Below are 15710 nucleotides of genomic sequence, written 5' to 3'. Positions count from 1 at the left end.
CTAATGAGATAGCCTGCACCAAAACAGGAAAGTGTTCTGCTCTTTGGAAAGGGTGTACGGGGAGGCATACAGTCCCCTTCCATGAACCTCCTTCCAACCCATTATCTTTACTTATGAAGCTTATAAAACAAAGTCTCAATTCAGATGTCATGGCAAACCATGATTTAGATGCCAAACCACAGCTTGAGCTTCCAAACATACAACAGGCAAACTTGGGTTTAATATCTGACTGTCCGCTTTTGTTTTCAATCCTTTCATCACACCATCATAAGCTCACTTCCGCCTCCATGGTATAGCAGCCTCTGGAGATAGAAAAGCAGCCCTAACTATAGCTTTGTCAATGTCACACCAAACCATAGCGGTAAACTGCCCAGAAAGCTTTGGCTATGGGGTGGTATATAAAATAAATAAATAAATAAATAAATAATTTTTAAAAAATAGTTAAGCGTGCTTAACCAAGGCTTGCCATGATGTCTGAATGGTACCAATTTTGAACATTGGATACATATTTGAGTTATTTAGATCCCATGTGAACTGTGTTATTTAAGCTTACGTCAGGCTAATTTTGGGTTAGCTTAAACCTGATTGCAACAGACAGAGAGAAATATGCTTGGTTTAAAACTAAATCCATTCAGATGTCTCTCCAAACAAAATACTAACAACGCCTAAAAACATGTATAAACATTATTACAAACAAGCAACCTACCTCCTCATAATGAAATTGAAAATATTTAAATGTAAGCAATTACATTTAAGTAATTAAATTCATAGGGATTTGATTCTTTTTAGAAAATTAAATTAAAGGTCTCAGATCCACTGGATTTCATGCATTTTTGTTATATGCACAACTGCAGTCTGGCTTAGGGTGGTGTTTAGTTTTAAGAAAGTATGTACATTTTGTTTATATGTTACTATAGCAACAGGTCATTTTATGTTACAAGGATACGTCAAAGGGTGTAACTCATTAAACTGGGTTGATTCTGTCTTTCTTTATTGTTACCCTTCTTCACCTAATCAACTGGAATTGGTTTGGAGGCTGCGTGTGAATAGCAACCACACCACTACAACCATCACAATCACCTTCTGAATAAATAACATCCAACAGAGAACTCTTTTATTCACAACAGTTCCAATTCTGCACACAGTTACAATTGCATAGCTCTCCCTGAAATCAGTGGGAAATAGCCACATTACTATGTGTGGGACTATAGCCAGTAACTGTAAATACTTCCTGTTGATTTCTGATTCAGTTATCCTTCCCCCGCCCCCAAACACACTTTCTTTCTCTCCATAAACAAATGCTCCATTTACCTAACTGGCTGGAAGGTTTCTGCTCCATCTTCCAGCAGGGGAAAAAAAGAGAAACCTTTCTGATGCACTATATTTGCCTTTTGGAGACTGAGGCCCTTTCTACATCTAAGGGTTATCCCAGGAGAATGGAGGGATTGTGCCTGCCTGCTACTGGGATCCCCTGTGCGGCATTTGGATGCACAGGAACGATCTCGAGACGATCCCTGGATATAGGGCTGGTGTAGACATGAAATTCTTGATATGGAATTGCATCCTTCTCTAACAGGGTGACAAACTTATTTTCTCTCCCCAGCTCTGCAGTTTCAATGTTCTTTATAACAAGGGTGAAACTGATGAGTTATTCGATGCAATTCCTTTAGTAAATCTACTATGGCGGCATGATCCCACTTCAAATAAAAGTTGCATAATTCATCCTTGTTGCAAAATGTGACTCTTTTTAATCATAACTAAGGTTTTATTTAAGTGCAGACTTCTAGAAGCACACAATTTACATCACAAACCTGTTCAGTCCATTCATGGAGAAACTACAATCTAGAGATGTACGAGGATTTCATTTGCGTTCTCCAAAACAGTCAAGGATGCCCTGTTCATAACCCCGAAAGTGAGTATAGGGATGTCACAAGAGTCCAGTTGGGAGCTTAAGCTTGCCAGGTTTCCACCTGCTCAGCTCCCCGGATCCCAATCCATGGAACCCCCTTCTAACCCGATGCATATTAACACATATTAGCACACTTTGTTAGAAAGAAAGGGCATTCTTCATATATTCTTTTCCATTCTTTGTTACAGCAGCATACTAGAACCCAAATAAGAAAACACTCTAACATAAAGATGCATTTCACATTTTATAGGATTTTTGAATAGTATTTGAAGTATATACTGGCTGCCTTATGGGCAGAATAGAGATTTCAATGAATAAAGAATCCCATCAGGTAAAACACCCACCAGCACAATCTTTCAATGATTAAACCTTAATGCTTTACTCCCTCCCGCCTCCCAACTCCTTTTGGTTATGCCCATTACAAGCCTAATTTATCCTTCCCTCCTCCTTTTAGAGCTCGTGCAGATGTAACATTGGGCTTTTCCTAACCATGGTTAACAGATTGGCAGTGCTGTACAGGATCACATACCACCCTCTCCCCTGGAACAAATTTCTTCTTCTTTCTTAAACACTGGCCTTAGCTAGACCTAAGGTTTATCCCGGGATCATCCCAGGGTCATCCCTGTTCATGTAAATGACACACAGGATATCCCGGGAGCAGGCAAGGACGACCCTGGGACGATCCCAGGATAAAACCTTAGGTCTAGCTAAGGCTACTGTGTGCCCCCCGCCTCTGCCACCATGATGTAACCCTCTCTGATAAGAATGTGGACCCTTTTCTCTTGCCTCTCAGTGGGGGACAGCTAGTTACTATCCATCATACTGTCTTACCAGCACTTGCTGACCTTAACTATGGTTAAAAGCTACAGCTGCACCCACTTAAATTGTGGTTAAATTCATGTGCCATTTCCCTCATTTAACCAGGATCCTTAAACAGCTTCAACAGAGGAACCAGGTTAAACTCAACAGGGGTTAATGTTGGTGCTGACATATCCTGTAGCCACAGTTAAAGGTGGGAAGACAGGGATGGGGGGCAGAGCATGCAATCATATGGCCTACTACCAAGTCTAGCTGTCCTCCAGATGGGTGAGCAGAGCAAGTACCATGAGTACTTTCATTTACTTTAGGGAAACTTAACTTTGTCCTCTCTTGTGAGCTTCTGAATCTCAGACACATTTGCAATCTTCTATACTTCATTATATTGCAAAGCTGGCTGTGGTTTTTAAAAGGAGTGCTTTCTGTAGTGAGAGTGATGTATGTGGAGAGGAGGAAGTCAGGAGACACAGCTCAGCATCAAGAGCCTTTAAGCAATTATAACTTGCAAGGGTTGGCTTCAGAAGAGCTCAAAGCAGCAGCAGAGTGTGGAATAATTTTGTCATGCTTGTACCATGCTTTTGGAACCTCAGCACTAGCCACAAATATCATCTAGAGAGGAATCCATGCTGTTCAGTAGCGCTCAGCAGAAGATATCCCATTTAAGTACACTGTGATTTGCTTAACATGCACATCACAGACATGTCTTCTGCTTCATTGGGGTGGTGACAGACCACACTTAGGTTTTTGTTTGTCCAAAGAAGCTAAAGAGGCGTGGGATCAACATTCCTGTCCTAGGGCTTCATTTGCCTAAATTTAATCTCCTGTTCTCCTCGCCAGGCACACAAATGTTGCAACAGCTTTGGTTTAATCCTTTTCCAGAAAGTGAGCCGCTAACAGTGGAGTAGCTACCACTCTTCAGAGCCAGGCCACATTGGATTTAGCCCTGTAAGGACTTGAAAACCAGGGAGAAACCCAAGCCTACCTTCTGGAGTGCCTTGTCAAGAGGCCCACATCTTCCCCCAAACAAGTAAATAAAATGATTGGGTTTAAACATCCAATCACTATAAAGAGCCAACTTTATCATAGGGCCCCTAACCAACTGAAAGTGAGTTTAAAAAAAGACTTCACCCTAAATCAGGGTGGGCAAAAAGTAGTTCTCCAGATGTTTTGGACTTCCAACTCCTAGCATTCCTGACCATTGGCCATGCTGGCAGGGCCTTCTGGGAGTTGAAGTCTCAAACACCTGGAGATCTACCTTCTGCCCACCCCAGCAAAATGATAAAAAGGATTATGCATCATCAACGTCACTTTATGGATCCTGTTATGTATCTTTAATATAATGCTACGTATCTTTAATATAAAATTGTACCATACGTCTAGAAAACTGATTACATCATTAGTACAGTTACGTTACCTTAATTGTCCACATTCCAGGCTCTGGGTCTTTTATGTTCACTACCTTTGCAGAGTTTTCAATATTCAGCAACTCGATCAAACCAGTTCCTTTCTTTAAAAGCTTGCCTATAGCATGAGAAGAAGAAATAAGTGTTGCATTTTTACCAATTACCACAGTGATGCTCAAACCTTTTGCCCTTGTACCCTTGACAACAACACACAACTTGAAAATCTGGAGCATGGTCTATCGCTGTACAGAGCAACAGTGTGAGAGTTCTGACAGAGAGAGGTGCAGAGATCCAAGAAACAACAAGCCAACCTGATTAGGGTGACCATATGAAAAGAAGGACAGGGCTCCTGTATCTTTAACAGCAATGTAGAAAAGGGAATTGCAGCAGGTGTCAATTGAAGTGGGTGAAATTCCCTCTTCATCACAGCAGTTAAAGCTACACTAGCTATAGTAGAGTGGCCAGATACAAAAGATGGCAGGGCTTCTGCAGCTTTAACTGTGTTGATGTAGAGAGAATTTCACCCTCTTCAATTGACACCTGCTGAAATTCCCTTTTCTCCATTACAGTTAAAGATACAAGAGCCCTGTCCTCCTTTTCATATGGTCACCCTAAACCTGATGCGCCTATTCTGGCTCCCAGTTTTGCAAGATTCTGGCAAAAACTGGAATGACACTTGATTCTGTCAATTCATACATATTTCATATTCAGCCGTATTGCATTAGGCCCATCTCAGTTGGCCTTATTTGGTTGATTTTTCTCTCTCTTTACAAGTAACTGGCATTGGGGGTTGAGCTGGACTGGGACCATAGCCATGAGGTAGGGAAGCCATAAGCCTCCACCCTTCCACAGACCCAATTAGACTCCACCTCAAGCACATGGTCTGCGGTCTCAATCTGGGCCTCTCCTCTCCCCATCCCCTGATGGCTATTTGTAAAATAAAATAAACACACAAAGAGAAGACGAAATGCTGTGTATAATATTTGGTCCTTCGTTTCTTCTGTTAATTATGCACCAAACGTATTTCCATGTAATTATCTTAAAACCTATGAATAGTTCATAGAAAAGTAGCTATGCGCCCAAAGAAGTCCCCTCTTTTAACATTACATTGATCCTGTGAGCAAATCACTCACACAGACAATTATTTAAAAGAGTGAGTGTCCTGAAAAACCAGCCGAGTTCTATAAAGGGAATTAACGCTGGAAAAGTATAAACCATACAATACTGTTTCCCAGACTTCTGATAGCTGAAGAACATTTTTTTTTCCTGAGTTACAATTCAGACTCAGTGAAAGGAGTCAAGGCCAGAGCAATGAATTGTGCAAAGACACAGTGGGCAACCTCATCTGTGGATTGGTACTTTGGGCTTTAGGCCATGGCTAGACGAGGGGGTTTGAGGGCGACTATCTCGTGATTTTATGATTGCGAGATTGTTGCCTTCATCTATACGCAGTGCGTGACGTCCCAGGAGGAAGAGGAGATCACGCCCACCATTTTTTTTGTTTTCAATTGGAGAACAACGCAAGAGCTCTCATGCGCAAAAGGTTACTTTTTAAAAAAAAACAAAAAACCTGCTCACCCCACCCCACCCCCAATGGGCATAAAGCTCCTGAGGAACTTCCACAGAGCTCCTGAGGGACTCCTGAGGACCTCTGTGCCCCGCACATGGGTCCCGGCTCCTTATGGTTACTTGCGGGGAGCCAGGACAACCCGCAACGCCAGGCCACCCGTTCCGCAGAAAAAGCAGGAAAAATGGGTAGGGCAATATTCCGGGCCAAGGGAGGGATCATCCCTCCTTGCTCCTGGGATGCCCTGTGCGTCTTGTGGACGCACAGGGATGATCTCAGGGCGATCACCGGGATATCGCCCGGTCTAGCCATGGCCTTAGCTAATTTATTTATCACAGCATGATAGCAGCACTCATGTTCCCAGCATGTAGTTCTGTGATTATTGATTATTGATTCCAGGAGTATTAAGATGTTAACAGAGACATATACGCCATCTGGGCTACCCAGGTTTTATCTTGGGACAACCACCTTACATATGGACAATAATTGTAGAACAGACTGCTTAGATAAGGTACTTGGATTTAAATTTAAAGACTCTTTGTGAAGGGCTATGGATTTTTTTAAACATCTCTTTTAAAAGTCTCAATAAAATGTTCTTCTGACAGGCATGATGTCTCTATGAGGCAGCACAGTCAAGACTTCCATGTACATTGATGGTGCTATATAAATAAATAATAATAATAATAATAATAATAATAATAATAATAATAATAATGTCAAAAAAACAAAAAAAAACAAACGTTTCTCTTTTTAATGGTAAGGAGAATTTTCCTCAGAGGGTGACTCTGGAGACCAGTTTAATATGGTATTTGCTTGCCGTCATCAAGCCCAGGCTCTGCCAGACGTGCCTTGCTTATTTTGAACGTGGATATCGGCTTCAGGTTCTCTCTCTCTCTCCTTCTCTTTTTGTTTGGACTGACTCAGAAGAAAATCTAGTGGCATCAGGGGGGGAAAGGAAGGCCTGTGCTTCTGTGTGTATGAAAACAGCTTTTCAAAATTACCTCAGGAATTCCATAGTGGAAGAACATACAATCACATGTTAAGTGCCAAGTATGCTTGGTACCTAGAGATGGATGTTTGGAGCAGCAAATGCCAGAGATCTCTGGATGGCCATTTTTAACAGAGGCTACATTTGGAAGTAAACAAGGGATGAGAGACCCAAATGCAAATTAACAGGTAAAGGACTCTTCAAAACCCTACTCTCCAGTGTAAACAGCGGCTCTGGCAGAATCTTTATTAAATGTTTTAGCTTCATGGAGAGAGTGGCTGGGGAAAATAATAGGTGGAGAATGCTGCTATTGCTGTCTCATTGCAGTCCATGCTGGAGTTAGCAAACCTCCACATCTGAGAGGTGCTAGTACTCTTCTCTTGAATCCCTTGTCTCCTTGTCTACCTTCCTAGTATCCCTTAATATGCCTGAGCCCTCCTCATTTTCTTAGCTCTCATTTTATTCTTCTTTTTCTCCATGTCAGAACAGAAGCACTTTTACCAAGGAAGAGTACTCATCAACTGGGGTACTCATGAAACTTTCTCTAGAAATTCATCTACAGTCACCCAGTGATAAGGCCAGTTCTCCAAAGGGCTATCAAGTGGGTCTCTAAGCCCAAACTTTTTTACATTATTATTGGTATATCTGCTCTCCAGGATGGCACTACCATTAGGCAGAGTGAAGCGGCTGCCTTAGGAAGCAGATCCCGGGAGGCAGAGAGTTCCAGCAAGTTGTTGACAGGGCAGATCTCTGTATGACATGCCGTCTGCCCCTAAGCTAACTGCTGGTGGAGGATGCTACCCCATCACCAGTGTCTTACTGCTAGTCTGGTCATCTTTTGTACATGGAATGGGAAGGGGTGCCAACTTATCCATCATCTCAGGCAGTAAAATGTCTTGGGCCAGCCCTGTCTATTCTTCAAGCTTGCATTGCAGCTTTTATATCACTTACATTGTCATGGCTTTCCCTGAAGAATCCTGGGAAGTTCAGTTTGTTGAGGTGCTGAGAATATTAACCCATCACCACCCATCCTTGCAGGAAGTAGTGCATTAACAACTCACCTAAAGGATCATGGACTTCAATTGCTGGAGAAGGACCACTCAATGACACTGTAACCTCTTTCAAGCTGGGATCAAAGGGGATTTGCCAAGCATTTACTGCTGAAGTCAGGTGGTCTGTGGACAAGAGGTGAACTTTGGAAGCTTGCACTGCTTCTTCTACCCACTTCAGTACCTGCAAGAGAAGAGGATATTGATGACAGTGCCCATTTTGTAGTTCACTGGATTTTATTTATTTATTTATTGCATTTCTATACCGCCCAATAGCTGAAGCTCTCTGGTCGGTTTGGATGTATCCTTTGCTTTGCGGAACAATACCCCTAGGACACCATAATCAAATTCTTTAGCAATCATCAAACAGCTAGTTCTCAACACATTTCTCCAAAGACCTGTAGTCCCAAAGTGATGACTAGTGCCACCCATTTCCTACTCCAAACATCTGCACCCCCTCCTAGCTAAAACCAAGTCTACTTGGTCCACAAACCATCACCATACAGACTGGGGGATTTCTGGGCCAGTCAGACAGTAACTGTGGCAACCACTAGATCCCAAACAAAACTGTCTCCACCCACCATGATTTATTTTTTGAAAGATGCTACTTGAACAATTTAATTCCCCCACAAGTGCCTGGAATCCATCTTGATATAGAACGCAATCCATAAATCCACTTCAATAGGCTTAGCCTTGAGAGAGGCCACTTTTGAAACTATTAAGGTTTTAGGAAGAGACAAGTTAACTGTGTCTCATAAATCTCTTTAAAAATGAACTGGGATACGAGAAAGAAAACAATTAATTTAAATGCAAGAGGGAGTTTTCAGGGGCAGGGGTCCTTGGTTGAAGGTCTGTGAATGTTCTAAGCAAACTCTTTCTCCACATAAATTGGCCAAGAAGTGGTGACCTGCTCAATCAGCTGCCACAAGAGTTGCTCACCAGTCATTTTCTGGTCCAACTAGCAAAGTCAAGTTCTATCAGATAAGTACTGCTACAGTGCAATCCTACGTATTTGTACATCCCGTGGAGACCATATTACACCAGTTTAAAAATCTTTACAATGGCTACCAGTTTGCTTCTGGGCAAAATATAAGGTGCTGGTTATTACCTTTAAAGCAGGGCTGTGTACCGCCTCGGATCTGAACCCCGAATCTGAAGCGGATCGGGGTGATTTGGACCTCTGAATCACAGATCTGAGGCGGTTTGGGTGAAGGCCGAGGCGGCCCAAAGCCACAGCCAATTGGCTCCAAAGCTTCAGGCCACCTTGGCGCTTTGGAGCTGGACCTCAGTGGATCCCTTACCTGCAGCCTCAGGTAAGTGGGGGAGGGGAGGCTTACCTGCCACTGCCGTCGCTGCTGTCCTTGCGTCTGGCAGCTTCCACTGCCACCGACGCATAAGCCCGGAAGTAGGCCGCGTGGCCTACTTCCGAGCTTATGTGTCAGCTGCAGTGGAAGTCGCCGGATGCAAGGATGGTGGCGGTGGATGGCAGAGGCAGCAGGTAAGTGGGGAGGGGGGTTTACCTGCCACTGCTGTCTGCCACCGCCATCCTTGCAAGGATAGCAGTAGCGGCAGGCGGCGAAGGCACCAGGTTAGTGGAGAAGGGGAGACTTTTCTGGGTGCTAGCTGCTCAGCCCGGAGAGGCAGCCCAGAAGCAGTTCAGGGCTACTTCGGGGCTTCAGATTGGCCTCCGAGGTGGATCGGGGGGGTTGCACAGCCCTGCTTTAAAGCCTTACATAGTCTAGGTCCTAGGTACCTCAGGGAGCACCTCCTTCCCTATGTCCCAGTCAGTATGGGTATATATCAATGCAGCCTTGGGGTCTCAAAAGACAGTAAAGTTCAGATTCTTCTAAGAGCAACCTGGTGCTCTCCAGAGTTTTGGACTACAACATCCATAATCCCTGACCATGGGCCATACCGGCTGAGGCTTATGGGCGTTGTAGTCCAAAACATCGGGAAGACACCAGATTGCCTACTGGATTGCTCTCAATATACTTCTCTAAAGTGCGTCAGTTCTGTCCCAACCCCATCCAATCTACCAGGTTCCTCTGAGTTTCACCTCTGACTTCCCAGGTTATGCCTTGGTGCTGCCAGTGTTTTTATAGTCACCACTCAAGGTTTCATATTTTCCCTGCAGCTGCCAATGCTCTCATTGCTAAAAAGTCTGCAAAAGTTGGCAGGTCCCAGCGCACAGAGGTTCGTACAAACTGTTTTTTCAGTTTGGGTTCACATCCCCTGGGTTTGCAATTCAAGTGAGGCCAAGGCTTAAAGGCTAAAAACTCCATCAAACACACTAGATGTGAAGTTAAAAACCACACTTGCCCCAAACCTTTAAAAATAGACTGGAATTTAAGTTCATAAACCTTGGCATGTTACATGCGGCTTTAGGTTTCTTTGTTTTTGGACAGGTTTTCCACATGTAATAGAAAGCAATTCCTTATACTCCTTTAAATGCAATTAACATTATCTCAGTTTTGGGGTGGGGTGGGGGTAGCAGGGGATAAACGTAATGAAGCAAAAGCCTAACATATAAAGCAAGTCACTGGACCTATAAAGCTGCTCAAGGGAGGTAAAGGACCATGCCATGAATATCTCCCTTTGCCCAGGAGCCTGCATTAACATTTGAATCAGAAAGCCCTTCCATGTTACGGATATGAGAACTTCCACTGAACTCATATTGTGAAGCAATGAATTTCTCTTGGCCAAGGAGAGCATCCACAGATGCATAGTTCAACAGGTAGGAATTGTCCCCATTAACCCGTAATTTATTCAGATTTTTAAAATCACCATCAGAATCACCACCTCAAACTGTTCTTTCTCCAATACACTTTCAGAAAACTAAGAGAATGAGTCATATGAGCAATATATAGCTTCCTTTTTAAAAAGGAATCTACACTGATCATTTCTATCAATTTATATTGATCATTTAGAATTGCAAGCTCTTTCCAGTCTGGATTTCCATTACACACACACTAATCTTGTATATGTAGTCAATTATTACCATTTTACACACATGGAACCTGGACTGTTGGAAAATGGATTGTCCAAGACCAACATGAGACTATAGGGGTCTAGTGTGTTCTCCCTTATCAGTCCAATCATTTCATACACCTTATGTCATGCTATAAAATGCAAAATATATGGCTATTTCCTTGCACTTTATAAATGAAATAAGTCCAGAGGTCCACAAAGAAGGTAGTTAATGCCAATTTTAATCATCAAGGTTATACACTCCAATTAAAGCAGATTATTATAACTACCTTTTTTTTTTTAATCCAGCAGCTAAAGAATTGGCTGATTAGTTCAAAGCAATGATTAGTTTAAAGCAATGTGTGAAATTCTTGGCCAGGTCACAGTGCTGCTGTGACACAAGAAGCCATAACTAGCAGAATTCCTGTCAGGGTCTAGACACTATAGCAGCCTTCTCCAACCCGGTGCCCTCCAGATGTTTTGGGCCACCACTCCCAACATCTGTGACCATTGATCATGCTGGATGGGAATTGGAGGAAGGCTCCTTTAGACTTAACTTTTTGCCTCCATCAACTCCCTCAGTTGCCTGTCCTCTTCCTTCCTGCCATTAAGCTCTGTGTGTAGTTTTGCCTTAATCCTCGTTTCTTCCTTGGCCCTCCTTTTATCAGTTCAACCTTTCCAATGCCCATTGTCTTCTCAAGTTCCTGCTCTTCAGGTTACTGACTCTTTAGATCCCAGCTCTTTGAGCTTCCTAGCATTCCTCTCCCTCCCTCATAAGAACATAAGAAGAGCTATGCTGGAGGTCTAGATGGGAGGTCTAAGAAATTAAGTGCACAGTGCAATGTATTTTAAATCATGCGAATTTACGCAAACTTGGGGAATTGGAAAGCATCTGATTCTGTCAAAGAGTGGATGACGGAATGAAAGGAACCTGACAAGCCACAAAGTGCAGATGGAATAGATTTCACAAAATCTGTGCATCACTACTCTTAAAGAGTTCTTTCAATTTTCCCAAATCCAAAAAGCAATTTGGGGCTTAGGAATGAGACCTATAAAAAAGCAAAATCAGGAAAAGATAGCACCGATTCTAGTACCACATTCTAGCACATTCTAGTACCAGTATTCCCAACCTGATGCCTTCCAGATGTATTGGACCACAACCCAGCTAGCACACCCAACCATGAGGGTGTGCCAGCTGGGGATAATGGAAATTGTAGTCCGACACATTTGAAGGGCACCAGGTTTGGGAAGGCTGCTGTAGTAGTATTTCCCCCTTGAGCCAGCTCTTCTGTGTAATTCCCAAAACGTTTTTGAAATTTAAGGAACTATGCAGGAATTTTAAGGTTCTTGGGTAGGAATGGGGGAAAGCATCTTTCGAAAGAGTAATCACAGGGTCGGGGGGGGGAGGGATGTTGCATGTGCTCAATCTGGATACCGCTCTGGATTCCAGCCATATTTTAAGGTGATTTTAAAATGTGCCTGTCTTAGTTTCACTACCCTGCACAAATCAGTATGTATAGCAGTCATTTTGTCATCACATTGAGCCTGCCAAGGGATTAATGTAACACCTCTGTGCTTTAAAGCTACAAAGGTCTAATTCTTCTACTCTGCTCCCTTCAGTTTGTGAAAGCGTCAAGATTGGTAGACCAGTGGAATCATTAAGACCATTGGAAAATTCCATCTAAGCATTTGTTTCATACAATCTGAAGTTAAATTTATTCAGGGCACAAGTGTGTTTGTGTTTTGGAATAACAAACAATCCCATTAATGCTAACTGATCCCAGACCTTTCCATCTAAAATTCTGGATAATTTTGGCTAACCACCATGCATATACGGATAGTTCTTAACGTTACTAGCTAAAATGAGGCACTGTACCTTTCACTTCTAAGAACATATAAACATTAGAAGAGCTGTGTTGGATCAGACCAAGGGTCCATCAAGTCCATCATTCTGTTCACACAACAACCAACCAGCTGCAATGGAACCCTACAAAGAGAACATGAGTGCAACAGCACCCTCCTGCCCATGTTCCCCAGCAACTAGTGTACATAGGCTTACTGGCTCTGATACTAGAGGTAGCACATAACCATCAGGGCTAGTAGCCATTGATAGCCTTCTCCTCCAGGAATTTATCCAATGCCCTTTTAAAGCCATCCAAATTGATGGCCATCAGTACATTTTGTGCTAGTGAATTCCATACTTGAAACTATGTGCTGTGTGAAGAAGTACTTCCTTTTATTTGTCCTGAATCTCCCACCAATCATCTTCATGGGATGACCACTGGCTCCAGTATTATGGGAGAGGGAGAAAAATGTCTCCCTATTCACTTTCTCCACACCATGCAGAATTTTGTGCACCTCTATCATGTCTCCCCTTAGCCTCCTTTTTTTCCAAGCTAAACAATCCCAGCTGTTGTAACTTCCCCTCATAGTGGATTTGCTCCAGCTCCTTGATCATTTTAGTTGCCCTTTTCCACACTCTTATTAGTGGGAGCTGAAGATGTTTTTCGTAGTACTGCTCAGGCTTTTACAGGCTCAGACCCAATTGCATTGTACATTCTCTCAGCTATTCACAGATGTGAGCGATAGCACATAGCATGCACGTTTCTGTGGAACTGATGAAATGGCACACCATTGCTCAAGACTACGTAAATATTTTCTTCATGCAAAGATGTTTTTTGTTAAAACAAAATGCCCACCCCCTGCATGCCAGTAATGTTCTTGTATATTTCTGCCATTCTCCCTTCAGTTATTTCCTTTTCTCCCGTGATCCAATGCATAAGAGGATTTAAGAGCTCATTTCAAAATACAAATTCGATACAAGTAACTGCTGGGTGTTCTTGGACAAATTGCTGCCTCCTTGTGAAGGCACTGTTTCTTTCAGATTTGCTGAAGTTATCCTCTTCAGATGTACCTTTCCGAGAAATGATAAAATGGAACATTGGGAGATCAGAATTCCACATGAAAATGCAATGGAAGTTTAATCTGGAGACTTTAATCTAAGGAAGGTGTTGCCCAGTCAATACAACACACAAATTCACCTCTCTCTCTCTCTCTCTCTCTCTCCAAATGTTTCATGATGACCAAATAATTAATGCTTCTTGTCTCGCTACTTGAAGAGCCCAGGTGCCAGTTCTGTGAGGTGCAATTGTAAGAGCTTGGTAAAGCTTTGGGGAGAAACGGTCAAATAAGTTCTTCTAACTCAAATTTGAGAAGTGCTTCTCTTGCTAGGTTTACATCAATTGGGTTATGAGCTTGATTCCTGGCTGACAAGAACCTGAGGCAATGGCATGTACCTTATGAAGAATGAAAATATGTGGTCAAGCACAATCTTTCCCAGCAAGAGGTCCTGATACTAGGAATCAAGTTCCTTACCACTGATTTGCTTACCTCCAGGATACAGGCAGTATCCCTCTGAATACCAGTCATTGGGGAATAATAACACAGAGGGCATGTGCCCTCGTGTTCCACTTGCAGGCTTTCTGTAGCATCTGTTTGGCCACTGTAGGAAATGGATGCTGAACTAGATAAGGAAATGGATGCTGAACAGGGCTCTTCTTATATTCTTATGAGCCTTTAGTTATTTTTTTTTCATTTATTTCTTGCAGTATTCTAGCACTTTTCTCATGGTACATACTTTGGAAAATACTGGGCTAGGCATTGGGAAGATAAGGAATGGATGTGACAAGAAGGAAATGTTAAAATCTTGTAGTGTTTCCTGAGAGGGGAAGGGTTAGAGTGGGTTACACATTTCAGTCATCCAAATGCATTAAATTAAGCCACTTTTCACACAGTCTGTGAGCAGACTGACTTTGGCAAAATTAAAATCAAGATGGTGATGAGTAACTTTCTTTGTCTCTCCCTCTCTCTCTCTCTCTCTCTCTCTCTCTCTCTCTCTCACACACACACACACACACACACACACACACTTATGTATGCAAACTTGAAGTGAATCTTTTGAAAATGTTATGTTCATGCCAGACTTCCTTCTTTTGCCTCTGCATTGTTTGTCTCTAGGCAGGACTGCAAACTTGCTAATTTGCCCTCTGCCTTTATAAACTTGGGTTCTAAGTAGACCACATACTAATGCAGCTGGCTTTGACTTGATGATGAAATGTGTCAGCCCGAGACTGAGTGTTTGCTTTAAAATTAAATTCTAAAAACATGTGTTTGAATTGCCTAAAAACCTCTCAGCAGGCAATATAAAGAGGTTTTTGTCAATTGGATTGCATTTTTTAATCACATTTACAGCTGGCTGACACCTTTTGATATCAACATGACATCATATTCTAACCTTTAGTTTCAAATGATGCTGTCACTGGATCTTCCCCCTGATTTAGCAAGGGAAAGATTTCTGCATAGCTGCCTTTCTGCTTGCAGAGTTCAGCTGCAGATGTGCATTGGTGGCAGAGATGTGCATTTGCAGAGATCAGTTTAAGGCAGCCATAAAGAATAGTCTCTTCCGGCAGGCCTGCCCAGATGAATTTTAAACCTAAGAAGTTTAAGGTGTTGTGATTGTTATTTTAATATTGTGTTGTTTTATATGCTCTTTTAACCAGCTGTATGTACTATATTGTATTTAATGTTGTTCCCCGCCTCAATCCAGAGGGAGAGGTGGGTAGAAAATAAATTTATTATTATTACTATTATTACAATACAGAGAGCCGTGCCCACCCCACCCACTCTCTCACACCCTCTTGGGTCTTGCATGCCTAAAAGGTCCACCTTTTCTCACAAGAGCCACATTAAGATCTTCATCAGAGACCCTCCTTTGAGCCCCCCCCCCACCTTCTGAGATGAGACAGGTGGCTGTGACTGGAGAGAGGGCCTTTTCAGTTCTGGTTCCCTCCCCCCATCTAGAAGGCCCTTCCCAAGGAGGCTCACCTCGTGCATGTGGCATAGCTGGTTTTAAATCTGCTGTTTTTTATGGGTTGTTGTTGGTTTTAATTACTGCATTTATTTCTGTGCTTCTATTTTACTGCTTTACAATGGTTGTGAGCTTCCCTTTGAG

The 15710-nt window shown here is 42.6% G+C and overlaps 1 protein-coding gene across 1 annotated transcript in view; it reads right to left on the bottom strand.

Annotated features, from left to right (window-relative positions):
* Positions 1 to 15710, bottom strand: part of HMCN1 (hemicentin 1) — a 291005-nt gene that overhangs the window by 218628 nt on the left and 56667 nt on the right. The window contains exons 5-6 of the mRNA XM_063134738.1: positions 7745 to 7916; positions 4140 to 4246 (exon numbers count right to left, since the gene is read on the bottom strand). Coding sequence (XP_062990808.1) covers positions 4140 to 4246; positions 7745 to 7916 — 279 coding nt within the window. The remainder of the gene's footprint in view (positions 1 to 4139; positions 4247 to 7744; positions 7917 to 15710) is intronic.

Source organism: Elgaria multicarinata, chromosome 1, assembly GCF_023053635.1.
Source record: "Elgaria multicarinata webbii isolate HBS135686 ecotype San Diego chromosome 1, rElgMul1.1.pri, whole genome shotgun sequence".
In the NCBI taxonomy this organism is placed as follows: Eukaryota; Metazoa; Chordata; class Lepidosauria; order Squamata; family Anguidae; genus Elgaria; species Elgaria multicarinata.
Note: the sequence above shows the minus strand (reverse complement) of the source record. Positions and strands in the feature narration are given on the sequence as shown.